At 38.2% G+C, this 27902-nt stretch overlaps 1 protein-coding gene across 1 annotated transcript in view; it reads right to left on the bottom strand.

Annotated features, from left to right (window-relative positions):
* LOC127839621 (nuclear receptor coactivator 2-like) overlaps positions 1–27902 on the bottom strand; it is a 128472-nt gene that overhangs the window by 14630 nt on the left and 85940 nt on the right. The window contains exons 10-23 of the mRNA XM_052368008.1: positions 27715–27818; positions 26666–26813; positions 23163–23538; positions 21488–21878; positions 20195–20497; positions 18116–18393; positions 16630–16737; positions 15543–15701; positions 11994–12929; positions 10138–10665; positions 8846–9077; positions 3445–3518; positions 2770–2946; positions 170–421 (exon numbers count right to left, since the gene is read on the bottom strand). Coding sequence (XP_052223968.1) covers positions 170–421; positions 2770–2946; positions 3445–3518; positions 8846–9077; positions 10138–10665; positions 11994–12929; positions 15543–15701; positions 16630–16737; positions 18116–18393; positions 20195–20497; positions 21488–21878; positions 23163–23538; positions 26666–26813; positions 27715–27818 — 4066 coding nt within the window. The remainder of the gene's footprint in view (positions 1–169; positions 422–2769; positions 2947–3444; positions 3519–8845; positions 9078–10137; positions 10666–11993; positions 12930–15542; positions 15702–16629; positions 16738–18115; positions 18394–20194; positions 20498–21487; positions 21879–23162; positions 23539–26665; positions 26814–27714; positions 27819–27902) is intronic.

The following is a 27902-nucleotide window of genomic DNA, read 5'->3' as shown; positions in this document are numbered from 1 at the left end:
TTTTGATGAAATGTTCAGTTCAAGTTGTCATTTTATATGTTCAATTGCAGGAAATGCGCTTTTGGAACAAAATTTATTTATCTTTCCTTCCTTTTTGGACAGCTTTGGGATTTTTTAATTGTTCCTCAATTTGGAAATAGCCTTTATAAAGAAGGAAAAACTCGCTAACCTGCGACGCCATGTTGTTCCACTGCTGCTGAGAGAAGCCCGGGGAGAGTTGAGAGCCCATGGGCATCATGACTCCTCCTCCTGGGCTTACAAGGCTGGGGCTGGGCGGCGGCTGCTGGAGCCCGGATTGGTACCGCGGTGACATTGGGCCCGGGATTCCGTTTCTCTGAAGGGTAACGTTTGGTGCAGTGGCACTGTTCATTAGCTCGGCGAGGTTTTCGGGGAATGGCGCCATGTTCATTGACATGCTGTCCTGTGAAATCAAATATTAACATTAATATTCAGACTGTTTGTACACTGTATACATGAAGATCACAACTGCCAATAACAAAAAACATTTAAAAGACTGGCGTACATTGATCATAAGTGCAATGGCAGACAAGTTTAATTTGTTCAATTTGGTTCAAGGGCTTTATTTGTTAAGGCTATTAGGCTGGTCATTTTACTTGGTAAAGATATTATGCCAAAAAACGTTAAAAACAAATTTCATGTTTATGTGATTTTAGCTTTCTTTAAAATAGAGAGAAGACGTAATAGTGGACACCAAACACCATCCAAAGGATTTTAAAGAATAAATCTCTTCTTAAAACTTCTACTTAACTTTTATAATAACAACGCAACGTGAATATAAGCTGTAATATCAAAACTTATTATTATTTTTCTGCTTTAATTTTCCTTAAATGGCATCGTGCACATGTTTAGGGCTAACATAGACATCCTTTTGCCATGACAAATGAAAGTCAACAGTGTTAATGTCCGCCCAAAACAATGATTTCATATTGCAACTAGTGAATGGTTTAGTACAGGGATCATATTTTCCCGCAACATCAATCGGTCTGGATATAAATGGGGAAAAGTATCTCCGAAATCATGACAAATTACGTTAATATATATACCATTGATTTTGCCATTCATGAAGGTGGTATAATACATGTACAAGTAAAACTCACTTAGGTATTTTTTTAAACGGAACGAGTTTTCTCAACTGGTTTTATCATTTGGTATTTCATTGTTGTTTCGTGTGCTGTTTTATCAGTCTTTTTTCATCGTTGTCAATATTATTAATCTGTGTAAGTCTATACCGATGTTTTAAATTGTTGTCGACTCGATAATAGCTTACAAACATGCACTGAACCAAACAAATGTCTGTGCGTAGGTTGGCTACTGACAACAACAAACCAAATAATTAAGAAATAATATGTTGTCAAAAAACCCACGGCCGATAGTTTAGATGCGTAGGGATTTAATCACGAGAGCGAAGCATTTGAAACCACGCATCTAATTTTCCGGTCGTGAGTTATTCAACAACAAAATATAAAGTACACGAATTATTTCGATTCTAACACGGTTTTACTAAAGATTTATTCAATGTATATTATTTTTCTTGTGTACTATTTTATGTGAAGTTTTGCCCATAAAAATAACTTTTGGCTGTTCTGTCGATCAGATCTGCGACTTTCATTCATAATTAATTACCGGATTATTACGCTGGTGGAAAATGTATCGGCATGTTTTGTTTAGTTAAAGTGCGTGCTTTCAGACACGTCTTTTCGGATGCGTCTTTAATCCGCTGTTCACAAGTTTTTTATTCTTGGTCCAACGTGCAATAAACCGGTCCTGACCGGCTTAGAGACTGATGCGAATGGTTTATCACACCTAATCGAGATAAGAATGTCATTAGGGTGTGTTAGCATGTACACTGTGTAATTGATTTCATGACATGGGAATTTTAATAGCAAACAGAATCGGACCGACTGTTTGGGATTTTCAATCGGTCTTTCATGACCCCAATCGGTCTAGGACCAACAAAACCAAAAAAAATATGATCCCTGGTTTAGTAACAAGGTCATGAAAACGGATGAGTAGTGGATTGAGGCATGAAAAGGTCACATGGACAGAATCAGAATGCCACATTGACATGATAATCCATAAAGTTGTTATTTGTTTAAATCTATCAATTTAAGCTCGATTGCATCAAAAGGCACAGGCTTATTGCCATGCTCTCGAGTCTGTTTCCTGTCAAGAACCAGTTCTTGGGGAGATCTAAAGAATGCTCTCACAGTGTGGATCGAACCCAGGGGTTTTTTTGGTCCGATTTTATAGCCCAAATTCGGCTATGTTCCCAATCCCAAAAAGTATACTTTTTTCCCAAAATGTGGCAAAAAATTCTCAATTTCCCCCCCCAAAAAAAAAAAAAAAAATTATTTTTTTTAGAAAGAAGTGTCTAATGCGTATTTTATCTCAATTTTAATTCAATTACATCTAACAAAGTATTTTATGATTTTGTTCTTTTAATTTGAATGATTATAAAGAGTTATATCAAATTTAGTATTTCCCTAATCAGTGGACTTTTCGTGTGGAAAAAAAGGCCAATGAATTTATTTTCCCAATTTCATGAAAATGCCAATAAAATTCCCAATTCCAAAGCCATGGGCTATCTTCCCAAAAAGTGGGAAAAAAAACCTGGAACCTGTGACCACCCTATTGCTTGGTGAAGCCATATGCATAACTCCGAGGTTACCTGTTAAAATGTTCTTTTCCATTTAACAAAATTTCCACCAAAGTTGAGTCTCAAAATTTGTTTTTTTAAAAGTCTCATACATTTGAAAACCTTTGTCCCTGGAACTGTTGATTGCTGAATTGGGAGCGTTGTTGTTGTTGCTGCTGTTGCTGTTGATGCTGAAGCAGCAATTTCTGCATGTCCTGCTGCTGTAACCTCTCTTTCTCTCTTTCACGCTCTAACTTTAACTTCTGTTGTTGCAAGAGAGACTGGCGGACCTTTGAACATCAAATGAAAAGAAGACATGTATTTTTTTGTCTCTGATTCAATTAAAGAGTATTTTAAATTCACTAAAAAAATCCTTTAATGTCTAGTTTTTCTTGAAATCAATACCGTAAAACGCTGTATATAACGCGCATTTATGTATAACGCGCATCTACTTTTTGAAGCAAAAAAAATCAGGAAAAAAGTTTTTGAAGCAAAAAATCGGGGAAAAAATTCTGAACCGTAGGAAAAAATCTCTTGGCATGGCTGTATTGGTGTATAATGCGCATCAAGATTTTAAAATTACATTTTGGGGTAAAAAAAGTGCACGTTATACACAGCGTTTTACGGTATTCAATAATTGAAAACAATCTACATGATTCTTCATCAAAAATCATTTCACTGTTTCTTAATGTTATCAATCTTAATGTTGTTAATTAAAACACTTTGTACGCTTACTACAAACATAGCTCAATATATACTATACACTTGCTACAAACTTGTTGACTGACCTGTTGAGATGAAGTGGCTGAGTTGGAGTTGTTGAACATCGTTCTCTGGGCATGAACTTGTGAGGATAAGGCCCCTATGAACAGATAGAAAGATCTTAACAAATCCCAGAAATGTATTCAAGTCCAGGTAAACAAAAAAAATTCAATGTATTCTGAAATGGCATCAGTTATAATCAAAGTCAGGCATGTTTGATTCAGAACAAAAATGAAATAAACAAGACTATTGCCAAGCAATAAAAATCCCCTACCGGCTCCACCATTGTCAGAAATTCCACCATTGCCAGAATATTTTTTTTATTTGTTGCCATAGCAACCAGAATTTTTGACGTAGGAACAAAATGAAATGACGTGCATAATGTCCATATTGCCATCTATCCATGTTCCAAGTTTCATGAAAAAATATTAAGAACTTTTAAAGTTATCACAGGATCCAAAAAAAAACACCATTTTCAGCAGTATTTCTAGTCTATTTGTTGCCATAGCAACCATAATTTTAGACATAGGAACAAAATGAAATGACGTGCATAATGTCCATATTACCATCTATCCATATTCCAAGTTTCATGAAAATATTACAAACTTTTAAAGTTATCACAGGATCCAGAAAACCACCATTTTCAGCATTATTTGTAGTCTATTTGTTGCAATAGCAACCAGAATTTTTGACGCAGGAACAAAATGAAATGACGTGCATAATGTCCATATTGCCATCTATCCATGGTTTAAGTTTCATGAAAAAATATTCATAACTTTTAAAGTTATCGCAGGATCAAGGAAAAAAACACCATTTTCAGCAGTATTTCTAGTCCATTTGTTGCCATACCAACCACATTTTTTTATGTAGGAACACACTGAAATGACGTGCATAATGTCCATATTGCCATCTATCCATATTCCAAGTTTGATGAAAAAATATTTAGAACTTTTAGAGTTATCGCAGGATCCAGAAAAAAACACCATTTTCAGCAGTATTTCTAGTCCTATTTGTTGCCATAGCCAACCACAATATTTTTATGTAGGAACAAAATGAAATGACATGCATAATGTCCATTGCCATCTATCCATATTCCAAGTTTGATGAAAAAATATTAAGAACTTTTAGAGTTATCGCAGGATTCAGAAAAACACACCATTTTCAGCAGTATTTCTAGTCTATTTGTTGCAATAGCAACCACAATTTTTGACGTAGGAACAAAATGAAATGACGTGCATAATGTCCATATTTCCATCTATATATATTCCAAGTTTAATGAAAAAATATGAAGAACTTACAGAGTTATCGCAGGATCCAGAAAAAAACACCATTTTCAGCAGTAATTCTATTCTATTTGTTGCCATAGCAACCACAATTTATGACGAAGGAACAAAATGAAATGACGTACATAATGTCCATATTGCCATCTATCCATATTCCAAGTTTCATGAAAAAATATTGACAACTTTTAGAGTAATCGCAGGATCAAGTAAAGTGTGACGGACTGACGGATACAAAACCGTAAGTCCCCTCCGGTGAAACCGTTAGGGGACTAATTATTATGTTTGAATGAAAAAAAGAAAGAAAGAAATTATGTTTGTTATGATTATATACTGTACACTTGTTTTTAACATACCCCCCCCCCCCTCCCCCACCTCATATTGTGGACACATAAAAATCCGTATCTACCCAAAATAATTATAATGACAGTAAAACTCTTAGCATACCATAATTAAACATTGTATGAAGCACAACCATGTCTAACCTGCAAATGCTTTTTTAACACCAAAGTGGAGAAAACTAGAGGGCCATGATGGCCCTGTATCGCTCCACTGCTGAAAAACGGCTGAAACAAATATTCTCTGGATGTGCAAATACTTAAATATAGGCCCTATTTAAGCACATGTACACTTTTGTGACCCACTGGGCTTGGTCAAATTTTTCCCCAGGGGCATAATTTGAGCAAACTTTGTAGAGGACTACTATATCTCACTACATGTACATACAAAATATGGTAGCCCTAGGTCCTAGAGTTAAGGACAAGAATATTTTAAAAGTTTTCACAAAATAAGCGTATATCATGTTCAATTTTGTGACCTGCAGGTCAGGGTCAAATTTGACCCAAAGGGCATAATTTGAACAAACTTGGTAGAGGACTATAAGATGTCTCTACATACCAAATTTGAAAGACCTAGGCCCAATGGTTATGGACGGAAAGATTTTGAAAATTTTCACAAAATAGGCCTTATATAAGCATATGTTCAATTTTGTGACCCCCGGGGCAGGGTCAAATTTGACCCCACGGGCATAATTTGAAGAAATTTGGTAGAGGACTAATAGATTTCTCTACATACCAAATTTGATAGCCCTAGGCCCAATGGTTATGGACAAAAAGATTTTGAAAGTTTTCACAAAATAGGCCTTATATAAGCATAATGTTCAATTTTGTGACCCCCGGGGCAGGGTCAAATTTGACCCCAGGGGCATAATTTGAAGAAATTTGGTAGAGGACTATAAGATGTCTCTACATACCAAATTTGATAGACCTAGGCCCAATGGTTATGGACGATAGAATTTTGAAAGTTTTCACAAAATAGGCCTTATATATGCATATGTTCAATTTTTTGACCCCCGGGCAGGGTCAAATTTGACCACAGGGGCATAATTTGAAGAAATTTAGTAGAGGACTATTAGAAGTCTCTACACACCAAATTTGATAGCCCTAGGCCCAATGGTTATGGACAAAAAGACTTTGAAAATTTTGACAAAATAGGCCTAATATAAGCATATGTTCAATTTTGTGACCCCCGGGGCAGAGTCAAATTTGACCCCAGGGGCATAATTTGAAGAAATTTGGTAGAGGACTATTAGACTGTCTCTAAATACCTAATTTGATAGCCCTAGGCCTAGTGGTTATGGACGGAAAGATTTTGAAAATTTTCACAAAATAGGCCTTAGGCCAAAACAAAATAATGTTGTGGTTCAGGTTACGGGCCAAAAAATATTAGGGTAGGTAGGTAGGAAAAACATTTTATTTTTTTATTTTATTTTGTTCAACGGCTTTTTCCAATACATACATAGGCAATCTAGCACAAAAACCATTTAACTGCTGATAAGGATGAATGGCCAATACATGGCTTCAACTTGGCTGTAGCCTTGCATTGACTTTTTATCCTTATCAAAAAGAAACTTTAGAAAACTTTTTATATAGAGAAAAATACTGTAAATGTTGATGGATAATAACCCGAAAATACTTTGAAAAACATAGCTTAATTACAAAGGCTAACACCTTTTTGATAGTCATACCTAAACTGAAGGCTTTAAAAGCCCTGAACTCGGGAGCATGGTTGGTCGCACTTTTTATGTAAAACATTAAATAAAATTGACGAAGAAAATGATTTCTTAATTGTGTCGCAGAAGCTCTATGCATTTAATATGTAAAGCGCCTCCCTGATGAGTCGGAGTGAGTGAACTAGGGCTAGCCCAAATTTTCTCTGAGCCAACTTGTTTCCGTCTTTCGGTGCGCAAGAAAATTTCTTTTTAATGACAACAAGGGCTTATTACATATCATAATATTATAACATACAGTTTTCAATATTGAAATAATTAGTATGGTACTTGTCAAAGTACAAACATGTAAAAGTTATTTTATAGATGTATATTTAATAGTGGTGTCGATGGTCCCAAATTTTAAATCCTGAGAATTAGGCTGAGGGTATTGGAACCGCAGCCGCAGGAATCCAACAGGAATTAAGGGCAGTGCCCCTCCACCCCATCAAAAGCCCATACTAATTGTGCTTTTTTATAGTCTTTCCAATTGTATTTTCAGGTGAATACAATTCAAAATATTATAACCAACACCGTCGTATCACTGCATGTGTATTCGTCATTCCATTTCTTCTATAAAAAACTTCGAAAAATAAATTATAATGGACGAAAAACATAATGTATCCGAAAACGACAGTCCGAAAGATTGTATGCGTTTTGCACATAAAATAGAATGTGCATATTGTTTTTGACAGCAGAAAATGAAAACCAGAAACCTTGCAAATATCGAATTGGGGTGATAATTTTTTTTACACTAGCACATTTTGTGGGTAAAAACAACTTAATTATCACCTTTTAATTTCAAACGTTAATCGGCAGAAAGGTGTAACATCATCGAGATAGAACTAAGTATTTAATTATCATCCTTTAATCGATGGATTGATAGTCAGGAGAAAGGTGTACAGTGGTCAGCTTAAAAAAAATTGTTTATTGTTACGCTTCTTTTCACTTGTTTATCTTTAAATACGACGTTTGCCATCGACCGCTAAATTGTTTGCGGACGACTGTATCAACTGTGTATTCCGAGTATACAGTGTCTGCACATGAATGACCCAATATTATTTGTGAGCAAACTCAATTCTGATTGGCCAGCTACCACGTGCACTTCAATAACAGTAAGGTCAAGCGATGTCTAATGCTCTGGTGCAGAGTGGTTTTCGTTTTTTGTTGAAATTGCGAACACTTTCATTGATAAAAAGAGAAAATATTGTAAACCAGTATGTATTTAAATGGCGGATGTTTTCATTGAAATTTTACGAGATTTTAGCATTTTCGCAAATCAGATTTTTCATGAGCCGAATTCTCAATACTTTTGCAAAAGGCTGACATGGCGAACGACAGCGCGAGCCTCACTGGACGAGGCTAACGGTGCGCTCGTACAACGCACTCCGTTAAAAAAGTCGGCGTGGCTAAAAACGTTCCTCGGGAGTCTTGTAGGATATAGTTTTAATTTTACTGCGATTTTTTCTTTTGGCTTTTAATTTTGAATAAAATGTTGTAGGGTCGCAGCAAAATAATAGGCTCGGTCGGGTAACCGTAACCACAACATTATTTTGTTTTGGCCTTATGTAAGCATATGTTCAATTTTGTGACCCCCGGGGCAGAGTCAAATTTGACCCCAGGGGCATAATTTGAAGAAATTTGGTAGAGGACTATTAGATGTCTCTACATACCTAATTTGATAGCCCTAGGCCTAGTGGTTATGGACGAGAAGATTTTGAAAGTTTTCACAAAATAGGCCTTATATAAGCAAATTTTCATTTTTGTGACCCCCGGGGCAGGGTAAAATTTGACCCCAGGGGCATAATTTGAACAAATTTGAAAGAGGTTGACCCCTGGAACATTCCTGAGAAATTTCATCAGAATTGGACTAGTAGTTTAGGAGAAGATGTTTTAAGGAAAAGTTAACGCACGCACACACGACGGACACAGGACCATGACATAAGCCCCGCTGGCCTCTGGCCAGTGGAGCTAAAAATATTTGAAGACAATAAAAAATGGTGGCTTTTATGATTATTTACAATAACATAATGATTTCATTTAGACGCTTGGGAAGGAAAAAAAGCGCGTTATACGCAGTAAACTACATTAACAACTTACCTTGTGGATGAGGTAATCTAGGCCCCTGAGCAGGGAAGTTTGGAGCCCCAGGGTTAGACTGGCCATACCCTGGGGGTAGGGCCCGTTGAGCGTTTGCCCCAAGGTCCTGGGCCAAGAGCCCACCCCCCATGCCCAAGAAGTGTCCTCGGGCGTCTGAGCCCAGCTGACCAGAGAGCCCGTTGTTCAGCTGGGCACCAATCTGTGATTGTATTGGGTCCTGTAGGAACCGGCTCTAAAAAGACAATCAATTATATTAAATAAATATCCTAATTGAAAATAAATAATTTAAATATAATTATTGTTTATGGTGCTGAAGACATTTCAAGAATTGTTTCATTAACATTAAATAGATGACAAAAAATATATTAAGCCTTTTTTTATTAAATGGTAAAACAAAACCTTTTGGTTTTACAAATTTAAGAAAACACAATTCCCAATAGGTAATTTCAGGGGTTTTTTTTTGGCCCGATTTTATAGCCGAAATTCGACTATGTTCCCAATCCCAAAAAATATAATTTTTTCCCAAAATGTGGCAAAAAAATCCCAATTTCAAAAAAAAAAAATATAAAAATTTTATCTCAATTTTAATTCAATTACATCTAACAAAGTATTATATGATTTTGTTCTTTTAATTTGAATGATTATAAAGAGTTATGTAAAATTTAGTATTTCCCTAATCAGTGGACTTTTTGGTGGAAAAAAAAGGCTAATGAATTTATTTTCCCAATTTCATGAAAATGCCGATAAAATTCCCAATTCCAAAGCCATGGGCTATCTTCCCAAAAAGTGGAAAAAAATTCCAATAGGTAATTTTCCCGCTAAAAAAGTCAGAAAAAGGACTGATGTTCAGTTGAGGCTTATTCTGTAAATTAACCCTTTCAGTGCGGGAACCGAATTTTGAAGGCCTTTGCAAACAGTTTGGATCCAGATGAGATGCCACAGAACGTGGCGTCTCATCAGGATCCAAACTGTTTGCTATTCTGATAATATTCTTTGAAAAAAATTGGAAGAAAATGTTAATTTTAGAAATTTAGCAGACAACATTTTAGCAGACGACAAATTTCCCAGCATGCAAAGGGTTAAGTGTCATCCAAGATTAGCCTGTGCAGCATACAGAGGCTTATCAACGAAGACAGGTTTTTTGTTTTGAAGAGACTTCCTTTAAACAAAGAATTCATAAAAGCGGAAAGTGTATTCGCTGATAAGCCTGTGCAGATTGCACAGGCTAATCTGGGATGACACTATGCAAATGCATTAAGCCCTGTTTTCCAAAGGCCAAGCCCAAAAATTACCTGTTGTTGTTGTTGCTGTTGCTGTGACCGGACCATAGACAGAGATGGAGCGAGTCCCGACGCCGAAGTCGCCACACCAAACCCGGGAATATCCGACAACAGCTGCTGCTGAATGGCGTCGATTGCCGACTGCTCTTCGGGTGTCAGGTTCACATTATTCGAGAGCAGCATATCGAGATCAGTCACGTTAACGGAGGAGTCACTTAACGCCTGCTCTATCTGTTGGATCAGATCATTTCCGCTCGAGCGACTTGTCGAGAACAAGTTGTCCATGCCCAGCATTGAGCTGTTACTAAGCGACATCGACGCTGGTATGGACGTTGAACTCACCAATGCTCCGCTGTTGGAAGTGTTGATGTAGCTGCCTTGCGAGAAAATGTTGAAAGGGGGCGTGCTAGTGCTTGGCTGACGCATACCATCTTCGTGCTGAATATCTTGAGCGAGTTGCAGTATTTGTGCGAGAAGAGGGTCATGATTGTTGTCGACATTCACTTCAACGATGTTCGTCTTGTTCGCTAAAAATGTTTGCTGGAAAAGAAATGAAAAAGAAATTCATTATATAATTATAGAGTGCCGTAGTGACAAATAAATATGCCAGGACGCTGAATGTTGAAATATGTAGCAAAGATATAATATTATCATATTTACAAAAAATCAATTCAAGCCCTGACATTACTTCAGCTTATTTTAATGTGAGACTATATATCTTTTAATGAAGGACTAAACAACTTTGAAATGTAAGACTATACCACTTAAAATGTAAGACTATACCAATGCAAATGTAAGACAATACCACTTAAAATGTAAGACTATACCAATGCAAATGTAAGACAATACCACTTAAAATGTAAGACTATACCAATGCAAATGTAAGACAATAGTACTTTAAATGTGAGACTATACAACTTCAAATGTGCAGGGACCTCAATCCATTTTAGGGGAAGCGGGTCGCTACCCATAGCAGGGGGAGTTTTCGCGGCGTTTCCCTTTTTGGGGGATTTTTTACTTACATTGTACTCTCTAGCTAACAAATACTTAACAAGAGCACCACATAACAGGTGCCAACGCTCGGCTGCGGGTGCAGTTTTAAATAAATGAAAGCTTGTGTGTGTTTTTTCTTTAGAGATGACAGTGACATTGACCTTTGACCTAGTGACCCAAAAATGGGTGTGGCATGTAGAACTCATCAAGGTGCATCTACATATGAAGTTGCAAAGTTGTTGGTCGAAGAACTTTGAATTTAGAGCCAATGTTCAAAACCTTAACAAAATGTTAAGGTTTTAGCACGACGCGGACAGCGGACGACACGACGAGCTGGCTATGACAATACCTCGGGTTTTTCTCCGAAAGCGCCGAGCTAAAAATTGAGAATATTAGTGTTTCAAATAGTATATTAACCCATTTATGCCTAGCGTCCTGACAAAAGGACATTGCAAACAGCGTAGACCCAGATGAGACGCCGCATAATGCGGCGTCTCATCTGGGTCTACACTGTTTGCTTAATTGAATTTCTTTATGAAATATTCTAAATATAGAAATGAATATACTTGACACCCCTAGTTTTGGAAATAAATTGATCCAATTTAGAAGGATGGGAGAGTCCACTAGACATAAATGGGTTAACTAAGATTCAACTTAAGATGGATATGGATAGGAAATATTTATGACAATCTATAATCTATTAATAGAAAGTATTTACTCTTTCTTGTTTTGAAACCTACAATTTGGAATTTTAAGCATTTGGGGAAAAAAAACAATTTTTTGAGATAGTGAATAGGGCGCATTTCAGCACCAAAATTTGACCAAAAGAAACTGCTGATTCTATAAATAGAGGCCAGCCCCTAGTCACATCTCACCTGAAGCTCGAGAAGCTGTGATGATATGCTGGCCTCGCTGATATTGCTAAGGGCCGAATTCGAGTTCTGATTCTGATTGTCAGGTTGTGAATCAAATGGCGTACTAGACGACACAACAAAACTGCTGTCTTTCTTCAACGCCTTCTCTAGCGTCGATTCAACGCGAGGCCGTTTTGGCTCCGAGTGCGAAGTGCTCGTAACAAACCCGGACGGGTTCACCTTAAGCACTTTGTTTCCGATGTTGGCCGGAATTCGCGCCTGGGGTACACCTGATGGTTGTATTGTGCTCTGAGTGTTCACGACAAAGTCATTACTGCCTTTTTTCGTCAGCAACTGCGTCAAAAGTGCGTTCTCTTTAGACAATTTCGACGCCTGAGAAGAAAAACCAGGACGGTCCGTAATATTGCTACTACTACTGTCCAAACTATCGACGTCAGAAGTATCCCCGGAGGAAAGCTTCCGCTTCTGACTGAAGCTCTTCAACTGTTCCTTGATCTTCTCCCGTTCCTCATTGTCGTTCTGTTCGTCCCACAAAGAATTAAACAAGTTATCCAACTTTTTATTCTTCGTAATGTTTGTCGTGATGTCCAACAGCGAGAACTGACTATTTGCGTTACTATAGTTACCACCACTATAACTCCTTGTGTCAATCACACTCGTTCCACCCCCGGCACTTGAGCTTAACAAACTACCCAAACTTGAGTGCGGATCACTGGACAGAGACATTGTGGTTGTTGAAAAGGGCGCGTGAAAACTCGAGGTGCTCAGAATTTCTTGTAGAACAGAATTGTTCATGGTTGCTGACCCTTTGAGGCCAGAGGTCAAAGGGGAGGAGGTAGGGGTCATGGGGAGAGAAAGGGTTGTTGTGGACTGGGGCTCCTGAGGGCCAGACTGGTGCCGTTGCCGCGCCAACTCAATATCTATGCTGGTGCTCTCCTGAAAAAAACAAACATATCAATTGGTGATATAAACTCTTAATACAAATATTTGAGCCATACTTTGCGAAAACGAGGCTAAATGCATGTGCCTAAAGCAGTGTTGTGAAACTGTCCCTAATTAGCCTGTGCAGAGTGCATTAGGCCCTGTTTTGGCAGAACAAGGCTTCTATAACAATCCTCTATGCCTCTTGATTGGACGTGAAGGTTTTCATTAGAAAAACTTCCTTCTCATCAATGTTGGCCTTTCATTGGTTCCTTGTCACAAACAGCATGAAAATTTAACCAATCGTACCATTAGGTATTAAAGCATTAAAAGTATTAGCCAATGATAAATTAATCTGTCAGTTCATAGTTTATATTTTTTACTCGCAGAGATGAATTTTCGTAAGTCGATATTAGGCTCGTCAATACTAAAAAATGTCGCCCCTGATTAGCCTGTGAAGTCCTCTAAAAAAATGTCGCCCCAGATTAGCCTGTGAAGTCCTCTAAAAAAATGTCGCCCCAGATTAGCCTGTGAAGTACTCTAAAAAAATGTTGCACCAGATTAGCCTGTGAAGTCCTCTAAAAAAATGTCGCCCCAGATTAGCCTGTGAAGTCCTCTAAAAAAATGTTGCCCCAGATTAGCCTGTGAAGTCCTCTAAAAAAATGTCGCCCCAGATTAGCCTGTGAAGTCCTCTAAAAAAATGTCGCCCCAGAATAGCCTGTGAAGTCCTCTAAAAAAATGTTGCCCCAGATTAGCCTGTGAAGTCCTCTAAAAAAATGTCGCCCCAGATTAGCCTGTGAAGTCCTCTAAAAAATGTTGCCCCAGATTAGCCTGTGAAGTCCTCTAAAAAAATGTTGCCCCAGATAAGCCTGTGAAGTCCTCTAAAAAAATGTCGCCCCAGATTAGCCTGTGAAGTCCTCTAAAAAAATGTCGCCCCAGCTTAGCCTGTGAAGTCCTCTAAAAAATGTCGCCCCAGATTAGCCTGTGAAGTCCTCTAAAAAAATGTCGCCCCAGATTAGACTGTGAAGTCCTCTAAAAAAATGTGGCTCCAGATTAGCCTGTGAAGTCCTCTAAAAAAATGTCGCCCCAGATTAGCCTGTGAAGTCCTCTAAAAAAATGTTTCCCCAGATTAGCCTGTGAAGTCCTCTAAAAAAATGTCGCCCCAGATTAGCCTGTGAAGTCCTCTAAAAAAATGTCGCCCCAGATTAGACTGTGAAGTCCTCTAAAAAAATGTCGCCCCAGATTAGCCTGTGAAGTCCTCTAAAAAATGTCGCCCCAGATTAGCCTGTGAAGTCCTCTTAAAAAATGTTGCCCCAGATTAGCCTGTGAAGTCCTCTAAAAAAATGTCGCCCCAGATTAGCCTGTGAAGTCCTCTAAAAAAATGTTGCCCCAGATTAGCCTGTGAAGTCCTCTAAAAAAATGTCGCCCCAGATTAGCCTGTGAAGTCCTCTAAAAAAATGTTGCCCCAGATTAGACTGTGAAGTCCTCTAAAAAAATGTTTCCCCAGATTAGACTGTGAAGTCCTCTAAAAAAATGTCGCCCCAGATAAGACTGTGAAGTCCTCTAAAAAATGTGGCTCCAGATAGACTGTTAAGTCCTCTAAAAAATGTCGCCCCAGATAAGACTGTAAAGTCCTCTAAAAAAATGTCGCCCCAAATTAGACTGTAAAGTCCTCTAAAAAAATGTCGCCCCAGATTAGACTGTGTGTAAAGTCCTCTGAACCAACCAGGAAGGACACATTCTGACTAGACTTAATATCATAACGAGGAGACTTCATTTCAACAAAAAAAAAACTAAATGAGGAAAGACTTGTCCCTGATTAGCCTGCGCGGACCTCACAGCCTAATCTGGGACAACACTTAAAGCACATGCATTAAGCCTCATTTTCCCACAGCGCAGTTCATTTATCTTTTTAGCCAGTATTTAGCCAGTTCTTTCCTGAATAACAACAAAAAAGAATGGGAAATCAATTTGTAACAAATTTAACTAAAGGGCAACAACTCACTGCAGTTGCAGTTTAGGTCACAATATACTAAATAGTTTCCCTATACAATTCAATGTAAAAGCGACAACTTTGAGTGAAAATAAATGCAACATTTTGCTCATAAGAGACCCCCATAACCTTACATTTTCTTAAAGGCCATTCTAGGCGGAATCGATTTATGCAATAAAAAATATAGGTCATGTTCAATCCAAGAAAGAACTTGACACTAATCCAATTTTTTTTTCGGCCGTTTCTTTATGCAATGTAACCTTTTTCAGGGCAAGGCTTTACTAAGGTCTCCAAGTTTATCATATTTCAGGGTTTCAGTTGTGAACACCTATTTATGCCCTACCGTTATCTCCGAAAGATAAAACCCGAACAATAGATTCAAGTGTAAAACATTCCTTCGAGACAACTATGATATTTTTTTAGAGAGTACAGCCCTACATTTAACGATTATTTAGTATATTGTAACCAAAATGGCAACAACTCACTGCTTGTGCAGATCTACAGTTCTCTCCCTTATTTGTGTCAGCATAATTAAACAGCAACAAAAGGGAAACAACTCACTGCTAGTGCAGATCTACAGTTCTCTCCCTTATGTGTCAGCAATATTAAACAGCAACTACAGGGCAACAACTCACTGCTGGTGCAGATCGACAGTTGTCTCCCTTGTTTGTGTCAGCTAAAATGTCCTTCATAATGCGATCCCCAGACATGGAACGGCCCCGTCCACCCACATCACTGGACTTTGATACCCCCGAGCCTTTCACCAGACAGTCATCTTCTGTGCTGAGTAGTTGCTGTAATAGGTAGAAACCAATATGAAATATTTTGCCCAACCGGTCATTTTAACTTGTGACCTTCGAACTGGAAAAACTGGGCATTAATGCATGTGCGTTAAGTGTCGTCCCATATAAGCCTGTGCAGTCAGTACAGCCTAATCAAGGAAGACAATTTCTGCCTCAACTTGTAATGTCCAGGGGTGGTATTCCAGAAACATCTTAAGTCATTTCTTAAATAATTTCACTTAAGTTAAAAATCACAATGTTTTGTATTTCTTTACTACATAAGGAAACGCATGTGTTTTTGGTATTCTTAAAATAACATTGGCATAATTATGTTATTTACATGTATATCTTGATGCCAATCTATTGCAATATGAAATGAAACACTCAAGAAAATTTCCCAATTTAAGGATAAGAATAAAATTTAACTTAAGATGCTTCTGGAATAGGACCCCAGGACTAGCCTGTGGTGACTACAAAGGCTAATCTGGAAGGACACTTTATGCACATCAATTAAGCCGTGTTCTACGAGCGGGGCGAAAATATGTTTGCCTGGTCAGTGTGTTGAACTAGTATGTTAGTAATACACATTCACGTGGGTGTAAAGATGCGTGAACAGCGACACACCCCGCATGGCTACCAGCTGACTGCCCTTACTTTGTAGACACTTTAAGTTCCATATTCTAACCGTAACTCTGACCAAGACACCATTTTCCTACATATAAATTGTGAACATCACTTTTGTTCTTAATAATAACAAATAATAATCCAAAAGTATGTGTACATAATTATATACACAGTCTATCATGTCCCTTCCAATAAAGAAACTGTTTCAAAAAGGCGATGACGGATACAAATTAAATGGAGTAGCCCGTTCAGAGCAAATATTGAGTTGCCAATTTAAGACTTGAATTTTAAAACCCTGATAATGTAAGATCATTACCTTGAGAAGAATGTTGCTGGGTTTCTTTGCCTCTGCCTCGTTCTTGTCCATCTCAACTGACTTGGACGACTGAGTTGACGGGATCGCCTCACGTGGTTGGTCAAGCACCTAACAGAGAACAGAGAAAAATGGGGGCTAACAGGTTTGCCTAAAAGATGTCAATTTTGAGCTGATTGTTAACCCTTTCAGTGCGGGAACCAAATTTTAAAGGCCTTTGCAAACAGTTTGGATCCAGATGAGACGCCACAGAACGTGGCATCTCATCAGGATCCAAACTGTTTGCTATTCTGATAGTATTCTTTGAAAAAAAATGAAGAAAATGCTAATTTTAGAAATTCAGCAGACGACATTTTAGCAGACGACAAATTTCCCAGGATGCAAAGGGTTTTTCAATCTCGATCAAAAGATAATTTTGATGAGTAAAATAAAAGAAATTGTTGCTGATTGAAAATCTGAAGGTATGAGAGGTGAATCTCTAAATTAGATTGCCTTAATTTTCAAGCATCAGTATTAGTGGGACATCCATTTTGAGCGTTTACCTATCCAACAGTTTAACACAAACACAAAGAAAAATGACCAATGCAAATTTTTCATTTATTTTTATGAAATAATAAATAAATGAATTTACATGTCCATTAAAGTCTTTTTTTATTAATAACCACGAAATTTCATGCCACAAATATTAAAGATTTTACAGTTACCTGTTTACAGCAAGTCCTCTTTACTTTGAGGAATCACAGGGATTTTATTTGCTTTAATTTGATACAGCCTGTGCCATTTGAATTGGGAAAATCAGCGCGATAAACCGTGAAATTGGGAAAAATAGCACGATAAACCATGAAATTGGGAAAAATTAAGCATTGTAAATAGGATTATAAGTAACAGAATTGATATTGTTTTTAAGTGCATGTTCAGGTTTTTTTCTAGAAAAGTAGTCTGGTCAAATAGGGATTTTTTAAATCAATAAAAGTGGCAAATTTAGGAATGATTTATGGCCCAAAAGGACTAAATTAAAGTTATATATTTTGTAGGATGATCTACAGCTAAGACTTCTTTCTAAAACAACAACAAAAAAAATTTTTTTTTGGGGGGGGGGGGGGGGAATTGGGCTTCTTTTTGGAAAATTTTGGTCAGATTTTTGGGGAAAAACGTGGATTTTCGCGATTGGGAAGCAGCCAAAAATCGGCTGTTATTTTAAGCAAAAAAAATCACTGGATCAATACTGCCCAACTTATCAATTCCTCGATTCAGATAACTCAGTAACGCAAGCCCTTGAGCATTTCTGTAATCCCCATAAGACTTTGAGTTTACAGTAACAGGAGGTAATGGGTTCGTTCCCCAATGTGGGAGCCTTTTATCAATCTCCTCTTAAGACACAAATTAATGGGGTCTTCCCAGGAAACGGACTCGAGTGCTTTTAAATCCGCCTAAGGCTTTCGATGCAATCAAGCTTAAATAAATAGGCTAAAAATATGAGCTATGTTACCTTCTGTGTGTTCACGTCATGTTTGTCCACCTCGTCCTCTGCATCGTCATCCTGGCTGAGCAACGACTTCAATAATTTATTACTCTCCTTGTCGTCATGCGTCGTAGAGGCCCTCTCGTTTCCGTGGTGATCGTCGTCATTGGACGTGCTCTGGGGCTTCTCCTGCGGGCTCTGTCCGGGCCCTGGCTGGGGTGACTGGATGCTGTCTGTGGGTGACATTGCGGTGTAGCCCTGGCGACTGTTGTGCCTGCTACGACCTCCTGGAAAATTGATTAAACCTGTAAATATTTTACTGACATAGTGACTTGAATAACCTTGCTCTCAAACTTAGTTTGTGGTGCACAATGAACAAGAACACTGATCGTTTGATGTACCCAGTGTTTTTTTTTCACCATTTTGGAAATGGGGCCGGGTCCCAATGGATTGGGAAAATTTGTGTCTTTTTGACTAAAATTGGGAAACTAGTGTTGTTGTTGTTTTGCTAAAAAAAAGAGCTAAAATTGAGAAGTGTTTTTAGTTTTATATTTACTAAGGTTGAACTTATATGGATGGAATTGAACAAAATATTGAGAGCTAATAATAAAAAATTATATATATTTTTTTTTTCAGGGAAACCTTCCTTCTATTGGGAATTTTTAGCTCCCATTTGGGAAAAATATAGACCTTTTTCCATTAGGAATGGGTCCAATTACTGGACTCGATTTTGAATGAAAAAAAAACTGGTTCCCGGATCAAATGTTCCTGGATCCAGACTCTTGATACAAAACTTACAACATTTTTTTTACAACAAAGGGAAATATATAGAAATTGGGGACCCTTCAATTCGGAATGTAAGACCATAAATTGGAAAAAAACAAGGGCTGTTTGTAAAACATGCACTCCCCCCATATGGGCTGTCCGTTGTAGAGGCAGCCATTGTGTGAATACGTTTTTTGTCACTGTGACCTTGACCTTTGACCTAGTGACCTGAAAATCAATAGGGGTCATCTGCGAGTCACGATCAATGTACCTATGAAGTGTCATGATCCTAGGCATAAGCGTTCTTGAGTTATCATCCGAAAATCATTTTACTATTTCGGGTCACCGTGACCTTGACCTTTGACCTTGTGACCTCAAAATCAATAAGATCATCTGCAAGTCATGATCAATCTTCCTATGAAGTTTCATGATCCTAGGCGTATGCGTTCTTGAGTTATCATCCAAAAACCATTTTACTATTTCGGGTCACCGTGACCTTGACCTTTGACCTAGTGACCTCAAAATCAATAGGGGTCATCTGCAAACCATGATCAATCTACCCATGAAGTTTCATGATCCTAGGCGTATGCGTTCTTGAGTTATCATCCGGAAACCATTTTACTATTTCGGGTCACCGTGGCCTTGACCTTTGACCTAGTGACCTCAAAATCAATAGGGGTCATCTGCAAGTCATAATCAATCTACCCATGAAGTTTCATGATCCTAGGCATATGCGTTCTTGAGTTATCATTCAAAAACCATTTTACTATTTCTGGTCACGGTGACCTTGACCTTTGACCTAGTGACCTCAAAATCAATAGGGGTCATCTGCGAGTCATGATCAATGTACCTATGAAGTTTCATGATCCTAGGCCCAAGCGTTCTTGAGTTATCGTCTGACAACCACCTGGTGGACGGACCGACCGACAGACCGACCGACCGACCGACATGAGCAAAGCAATATACCCCCTCTTCTTCGAAGGGGGGCATAAAAAAGAAGGGTCATAGTTCTTAAGCATGGCAAAACTCCTTATTAAAATCAATACACGCATGACGTTTCCATCTGAGATATAGGCCTGAAAAAAATCATACAAAACAAACAAGCAATAGCTCTTATTTAGGAAAGCGTAGGGTTATGGTTCTTACACATGGCACTTTTCCTCATTGATATCTATACACCTATGAAGTTTCATGTTGATATCTTAAATAGTGTCTGAGATATAGCCCATAAAGCTTTTGTTAAATACGGACAGATGGGCTGACTGACAGACGGACGTAAAACGCCAATTTTATAAAAACAACAAACAACAACAACACTGTACCTTTAGGTGTTCCTGGATCAGATTTCATGGAGCCCGCGGGGGACGTGGGTTGTGACAGGAGCTGACAAAGCTTCCCAGACGGGTACCCGCCCTCTCTTGCGGTCTGGCGCTCCAGACAGTTCCCCGTGGGTGACGCCAAGTTGCTGTAGTAACCGGTCAGCCGCTGGGGTGTGGCTCAACCGGTCAGCGGCCTGAGTGTGGCTTAACCTGTCAGTGGCTGGATTGTGGGTCAGCTGGTCTAGGTGACTGCCTGGTTGCAAATCCATGTAGCCGCGGGTACTGGACAGGGCACTGTGGACTGACCACATGGACGACTGGGAACCTACATGAGACAGAGGGTGTTTATTTTCATCAGTTTTCAAATGTGGATAGGGCACCTAAATCTTGAGACTCAAAACCAGAATTATAATGTTGGCTAATATGCTCGTTGTGTTAAAAATGAAACGTATTTCTAAATAATATTTAGTGGTTACTTATAACAAGATACAAATATTTTGAATCAGTATGAAAAGCCTAAAATTGTATTGGTACAAATAGCCTCGTTACAAAATTACCATACTTGGTAGTAACTGAATTATTCGATACAAATGCCAAAAAGTTTCCTTAAAGAAAATATTATGTTCAGGTCATTAATTTGTCTTTAAATGTATCAGAATATAATTGCATGACATCAGTTCAATTTTTTTGTATTCACCATTTTCTTGATTTCACACACACCATTTTCTTGATTTCACAACAAATTTACAACAGGGACGTTTTTACAGCTCAAAGAACTTCTTCACTACAGGGATGATTTTAACGCTCATAGAACTTTTTTCAGTTCTATAATAATTAATCAATTACTTTGATAACCAAATTGTAAAGTAAATCGGTAAGTTTTTCTTTCGCATTATCAACAAGAGATGTGTTTGTCAGAAACATAATGCCCCCTACTGCGCCGCTTTCATTTATTTATTAATTTTTTGATTATATCCCTTTAAAATATTACTTCCCTTGTGAAAATGAACTGCACCTGCCTAATGATAAATAGAAAATTATCTCCCTTTAAAGCTTGTTACTTCCCTTTGATTTGTTTTTATACCTTTATCCTTAAAGGATGACCTTGACCTTATCCTTTCACCACTCAAAATGTGCAGCTCTATGAGATACACATGCATGCCAAATATCAAGTTGCTATCTTCAATATTACAAAAGTTATGGCCAATATTACAGTTTTCGGGCGGACGGACAGACAGATGGACGGACAGGCTGACGGACAATTCAACTGCTATATGCCACCCTACCGGAGGCATAAAAAGTCCACACGGCTTACTTGGTGGAGGTGACAACATCGGAGACGGTGTTCGTGGCGGGAAAGGGGTGTTGAACCCACTACCTATTGGACTTGGCAGAGCCCCTGGACTCCTACGATTGTACGACCCCACTCCCGACCGCTGAGGAGGGAACTGGAAATTCCCGCTTCTCATCGAGCCCGGTGAAAACCCAGGGCTTTTCTGCCCATGCGACATCGCCATCTGCTGTATTCCAGATTGACTCTGACCCTGATGTTGGCCGAGGTCGATGCTGGCACTTCGCTGATTAGCAAACTGTGACACGCTACTTGAGCGTTTGTTTCCGGTCCCTAATGACGCTGGGTTTGCAAGCTGCTGTTGCTGACCTGACTTTGACAGACTTCGCTGTAACTGCTGCAGATCCTGGTGAACCTGCAGGGATTTTTTTATTTTTGTTGCAAACAAATTTGTATACATGTACCAGTAAAGAGCCAGACTGAATCAAAAGCAGACAATAAAATAAGCAGACATTCTTATTTTGTTGAGAAAATAATGTTCACAGTAAAACAAACAATCAGAGCAAGATTGCCTGAAAATGTATCAGTCAGGGCCCTCAATCTGTCAAATCCACGGCCGAAATTCGGACGCATTCCCCCCCTGAAAAGTATACTTTTTTCCCCTTTTTGGGGGAAAAATTCCCCCTAAAAAAAAAAATTATAAATATTTTTATTTTTTTATTTATAGATAGATGTCTCATGATTATTATATCTCAATTCTATTTAAATTTATCTTGTCAAACATACTAAATTATGAAATAAGCAATGAATATAGTGCAAACACATACAAATGTAATAATTAGAGAGTAAGTTAAAAATCCCCCAAAAATGGAAATGCCGCGAAAATTCCCCCTGCTATGGGTAGCGACTCGCTTCCCCTAAAATGGATTGAGGGCCCTGATGTATCAGTGGTTTTTTTTTCTTTAACAGGGAAAAATCAACATGTGCGTCCTGCGTCTATGACGCACAGTTTTGAAATATATGCGTCCACTCGGACGCATAGCTGAAACGAATCCGTTAACGCATACGCGGATCACAATAAGTACGAACCATCTCGGGTATGAGTCAAAAGTGTAGCGATGGACGCTGAGTTAAACCGAATGAGGTTTGAAAACTGCAACAGGTCTTTTGATTGGCTCTAGTCGAGCCGCTGCTGTATAATACGAACCAATTAGAATCGACCTTTTAAATAGAGTGTGTTATGATATTTTCTAGAGTCCCCGGATGAAAACCTGTTTTAACTTTTTGTTAATTATTCATAAATAATACAGAAAAAATGCCTCTGAAATAAGGTGTTGAAGCTAAATCAAAAACAGACAACTCTTAACTTTAATAACGGTAGGTCAATGGCTCGCAATTCGGACGTTAACCAGAGCTCCAGATAAGGAAAGTTATTGTTTAACTGCATTTTTATATATTATTCAGTGCTACTGAATTATATCGCTGAATAATAAACTCAATTAACCAATAATTGGTTTATAAGAAAAAATTGGCTTTCTTGTGGGAAATTTCTGTCGCATTTTTTACATTAAAATAACAAGGTTACTTTTTTGCAATTGGGAAACTGTAAGAGGGAAACTGTAAGAGGGAAACTGTGAGAGGGAAACTGTAAGAGGGAAACTGTAAGAGGCTGTAATTTTGGGCAAAAGAAATTGCTCACCTGCGACATCCGTAACTGGTTCATCCACGACGCGGAAGAATTTGAGGTATTTCCGCTCGTGTAGCTTACAGCCATGTTAGCTGAACTCGTTACACTAGAATCCGTAAAGCTGGAAGAATTATCCCAGTCCGAACTCAGAAAGTCTTGTTCACTGAGGTTGTCACTAGTAATCCCTAGAAAGCTTGTCGCATCGAGTCTGTTCAGACCTGACATGTTCACGTTACTGTTCACATTCACACCCATGTTCACGTTTGAAATGTTCACGTTGGCAGAGTTACTCGCACTCGGTCGTTGATTCTGCAGAAGGCTCGGTCCGATGATTGACTTCATCAGACTTGTAGAGGCCGAACCCTTCTCGCTGTCTGGATCGCACTCCCTGAGCATTTAATAAAATATTTGCTGCACTCTGTGAAAAGGGGATGTAATGCATGTGCGTAGAGTCCTCACAGATTAGCCTGCGTAAAGACACCTCCCAGATTAGCCTGCGCAGTTGGGCACAGGCTAATTATGGTTGACACTTTCTGCCTAAACTAGATTTCTGCTAAGAGACATTCTTTAAACAAAAAAATATCATAAAAGCGGAAAGTGTTGTCCCTGATTAGCCTGTGCGGACTGCACAAGCTAATCTTGGATGACACTACGCACATGCATTAAACCCCCTTTTCACAGAGCAAGGCTCATATATTATACAAATACCTTAAAAAAATTATTTTAATTTCTTGAATACTTATGTCACAGCCTTCAGCAGTAGTGTGACACTCCCTGAACATACTTAGCCTTTACATTCTTGAACCTTTACCAATCTGATGCCCATTTTGCTGCTTTTGTAAGAATGTCTTCAAGTTTTAAAGGCTTCATTTCCAACCCAAAGATACCAATGATCAGCAAACCGCATACAACTCACTGACCATTATTGATTTTATATTTGAATGCATGAAATTTTGTGGTTTTTCAAAAACTGACTTTCTTGCACATGTCAAATTGTGGATTTTTATTTCGGCAAAAGAGTTATTTCACTCATTCTCAGGGAAAAATGGGGGTTAACCCTTTGCATGCTGGGAAATTTGTCATCTGCAAAAATGTCGTCTGCTTAATTTCTAAAATTAGCATTTTGTTTGATTTTTTTCAAAGAATACTGTCAGAATAGCAAACAGTTTGGATCCTGATGAGACGCCACGTTCTGTGGCGTCTCATCTGGATCCAAACTATTTGCAAAGGCCTTCAAAATTCGGTTCCAGCACTAAAAGGGTTAATTCATGTATGTAAAGTGTTGTCCCAGATTAGCCTGTGCAGTGTGTCCCAGATTAGCCTGTGCAGTCTATCCCAGATAAGCCTGTGCAGTCTATCCCAGATTAGCCTGTGCAGTGTGCACAGGCTAATCTGGGATGACACTTTCAAACTAAATGCTATTTTTCGTTTAAAGGAAGCTGATTCTTACAGTTGAGGCAGAAAATTATTTAATCTTTCAAAAGGGCCGTGACAAATAATATCACATCAACATAAAATGCGTTTGTTATTAGATGTTTAACATTGATTTAACAATATAAACAAAACTATTGCCAAGCAATATAATATGTCCTTTACCTATGAAACTCCACCATTGTCAGATTTAAAGAAAAGAAAAAATATTTGTTGCCATAGCAACCAGAATTCTTGACGTAGGAACAAAATGAAATGACGTGCATAATGTCCATATTGCCATCTGTCCATGTTTAAAGTTTCATGAAAAAATATGAAGAACTTTTAAAGTTATCGCAGGATCCAGAAAGAAAAGTGTGACAGACTGACAGACAGAGCGCAAACCAAAGTCCTCTCCGGTTTCATCGGTAGGGGACAAAAACAACAAGAGCACCGCCTTGCGGGTGCAGACCGCTCATCTATTTTCTTTTTAAAGGTGAAGGGACTCTCATTTTCAATCACAAAGGAGGGAGGAGTGGAGTGAAGAGGGGTGTATAGTGTGGGGTTGTGGACATTTATTACATTATCTTCCAAAAAAGCGAAAAAAAAAAAAAAAAAAAAAAAAAAATCGGGGGGGGGGGGGGGTATAGTGTGAGGGTGTGGTGATAATTTGTGAGATGATCTTAAAAAAAAAAAAAAAAAAAAAAAAAAAAATCAAAAAAAAAATTTGGGGGGGGGGGGGTGGGGGGGGTGGGGTGGGGGTATAGTGTGAGGGTGTGGTGGTCATTTGTGAGATGATCTTATAAAAAAAAAAAAAAAAAAAAAAAATTAGGGGGGGGGGGGGAGGGGGGGGAGGGGGGGGAGGGCACGGGGGATGGTTTGGGTGAAGTCTATTGTGGTATGTCAGGTAAGAGTAGTTTCATCAAAGTATCAATCAAATCTAATCATAAATAAAGAAGTTATGGCAATTTTAGCAAAATTTAATAATTTGACCTTGAGAGTCAAGGTCATTCAAAGGTCAAAGTAAAATTCAAGTTGCCAGGTACAGTAACCTCATGATAGCATGTAAGTATTTGAAGTTTGAAAGCAATAGCCTTGATACTTCGAGTGGATCGAAACACAAAATTTAACCATATATTAAAAGTTACTAAGTCAAAAAAGGGCCATAATTCCGTAACAATGACAACCAGAGTTATGCAACTTGTCCTTTTACTGTACCCTTATGATAGTTTGTGAGTGTTCCAAGTATGAAAGCAATATCTATGATACTTTAGGGGTAAAGTGACCAAAACATAAATCTTAACCAAATTTTCAATTTTCTAAGTATAAAGGGCCCATAATTCCGTCCAAATGCCAGTCAGAGTTACATAACTTTGCCTGCACCGTCCCCTTATGATAGTTCATAAATCTTGCAAGTATGAAAGCAATAGCTTTGATACTGTAGGAATAAAGTGGACCTAAACACAAAACTTAATCAAATTTTCAATTTTCTAAGTATAAAAAGGGCACATAATTCTGTCAAAATGCCAGTCAGAGTTACATTACTTTGCCTGCACAGTCCCCTTATGATAGTTAGTAAGTGTTGCAAGTATGAAAGCAATAGCTTTGATGCTTAAGGAATAAAATGGACCTAAACACAAAACTTAACCAAAATTGTCAATTTTCTAAGTATAAAAAGGGCACATAATTCTGTCAAAATGCATGCCAGAGTTATCTAACTTTGCCTGCCCAGTCCCCTCATGATAGTAAGTAAGTGTACCAAGTTTGAATGCAATAGCATTGATACTTACTGAGAAAAGTGGAACTAAACGCAAAACTTAACCAAAATTTGCAATTTTTTAAGTACAAAAAGGGCACATAATTCTGTCAAAATGCACGCCAGAGTTATCTAACTTTGCCTGCCTAGTCCCCTCATGATAGTAAGTAAGTGTACCAAGTTTGAATGCAATAGCATTGATACTTTCTGAGAAAAGTGGACCTAAACGCAAAACTTAACCGGACGCCGACGCCAACGCCAACGCCAACGCCAACGCCAACGCCGACGCCAAGGTGATGACAATAGCTCATAATTTTTTTTCAAAAAATAGATGAGCTAAAAATCATACCTAATAACCGAATGAGTGGACATGATGAAATCTGCCGACCCATTGATTTTGTTCTTGAACGCAGTACTCTTGGTCTGTACAAACGAGTAGCGGTTTTCCTGCATTCGGAAACGATAAACCGCGCTCGTGCTCTGCCCATGTTTAGCCACTGAAATGTTGAACAACTTAGCTATCAAGTATTCAAATACAATTTTTAACTTTGAAGTTTTTTTATAAATGTTGAACAATATGCATTAATTAAAGTATTTAACCCATTACCACTTAGATACGCTTTTTAACGGGTCTGTAGTCGCTTAGAAAATCAAATTAAATGAACTACTTTTCTTAATACAGTAGGTTCACATTTTAAAAGCTTCATTTCCAACCCTTAAATACTTGAGCAGCAAACAGCATGAAATCTGATCAGGCTGTTCTGGTTTTATGATGTTTGCACATAGTCACTTTGCTTCTGTGTGGTAAAGGGTTAAATACAGGCACTGAAATGTTAAGTTAAACAAGAAATGTGTTTGTCAGAAACACTATGTCCCCTTCTGCGCCGCTTTGACTTTTTTTTTTACCTTTGACCTTGAAGGATGACCTCAACATTGACCTTTCACCACTCAAAATGTGCAGCTCCTTGAGATACACATGCATGCCAAATATCAAGTTGCTATATTCAATATAGCAAAAGTTATTGCAAAATGTTTAAGTTGGCGCAAACCAACCACCAGACCAACAGACCAACCAACCAACCAACAGACAGGGCAAAAACAATATGTCCCCCACTATAGTGGTGGGGGACATAAAAATAGGCCTTTCAAGTATTGAACTACTATGATCAAATATTAAAGAACATGCCTTTCATGTATTCAAATACAGGATTAAAATAACGTACCTTCATGTAAATGTCTGGATAGTTGCTGAACGTACCTTCATGTAAATGTCTAGATAGTTGCTGAACGTATTCTCATGTAAATGTCTAGATAGTTGCTGAACGTACCTTCATGTTAATGTCTAGATAGTTGCTGAACGTACCTTCATGTAAATATCTAGATAGTTGCTGAACATACCTTCATGTAAATGTCTAGATAGTTGCTGAACGTCGTTTGCGTGACAAAAGTCTTGAATATTCTGCCCAACAAGGTCGGGACAGTTCAATCGGTGAGCGATTCCACTGAAATAGACATCTCAAATGTTAAAGATGAATGAGGATTTAGTTTTATCTTATTATTATTTTCAAGGGGTAATGGATAGTTAA

This window comes from Dreissena polymorpha, chromosome 7 (assembly GCF_020536995.1).
Source record: "Dreissena polymorpha isolate Duluth1 chromosome 7, UMN_Dpol_1.0, whole genome shotgun sequence".
Taxonomy (NCBI): Eukaryota; Metazoa; Mollusca; class Bivalvia; order Myida; family Dreissenidae; genus Dreissena; species Dreissena polymorpha.
The sequence above is the reverse complement of the archived record's forward strand: the minus strand, read 5'-3'. Positions and strand labels throughout refer to the sequence as shown.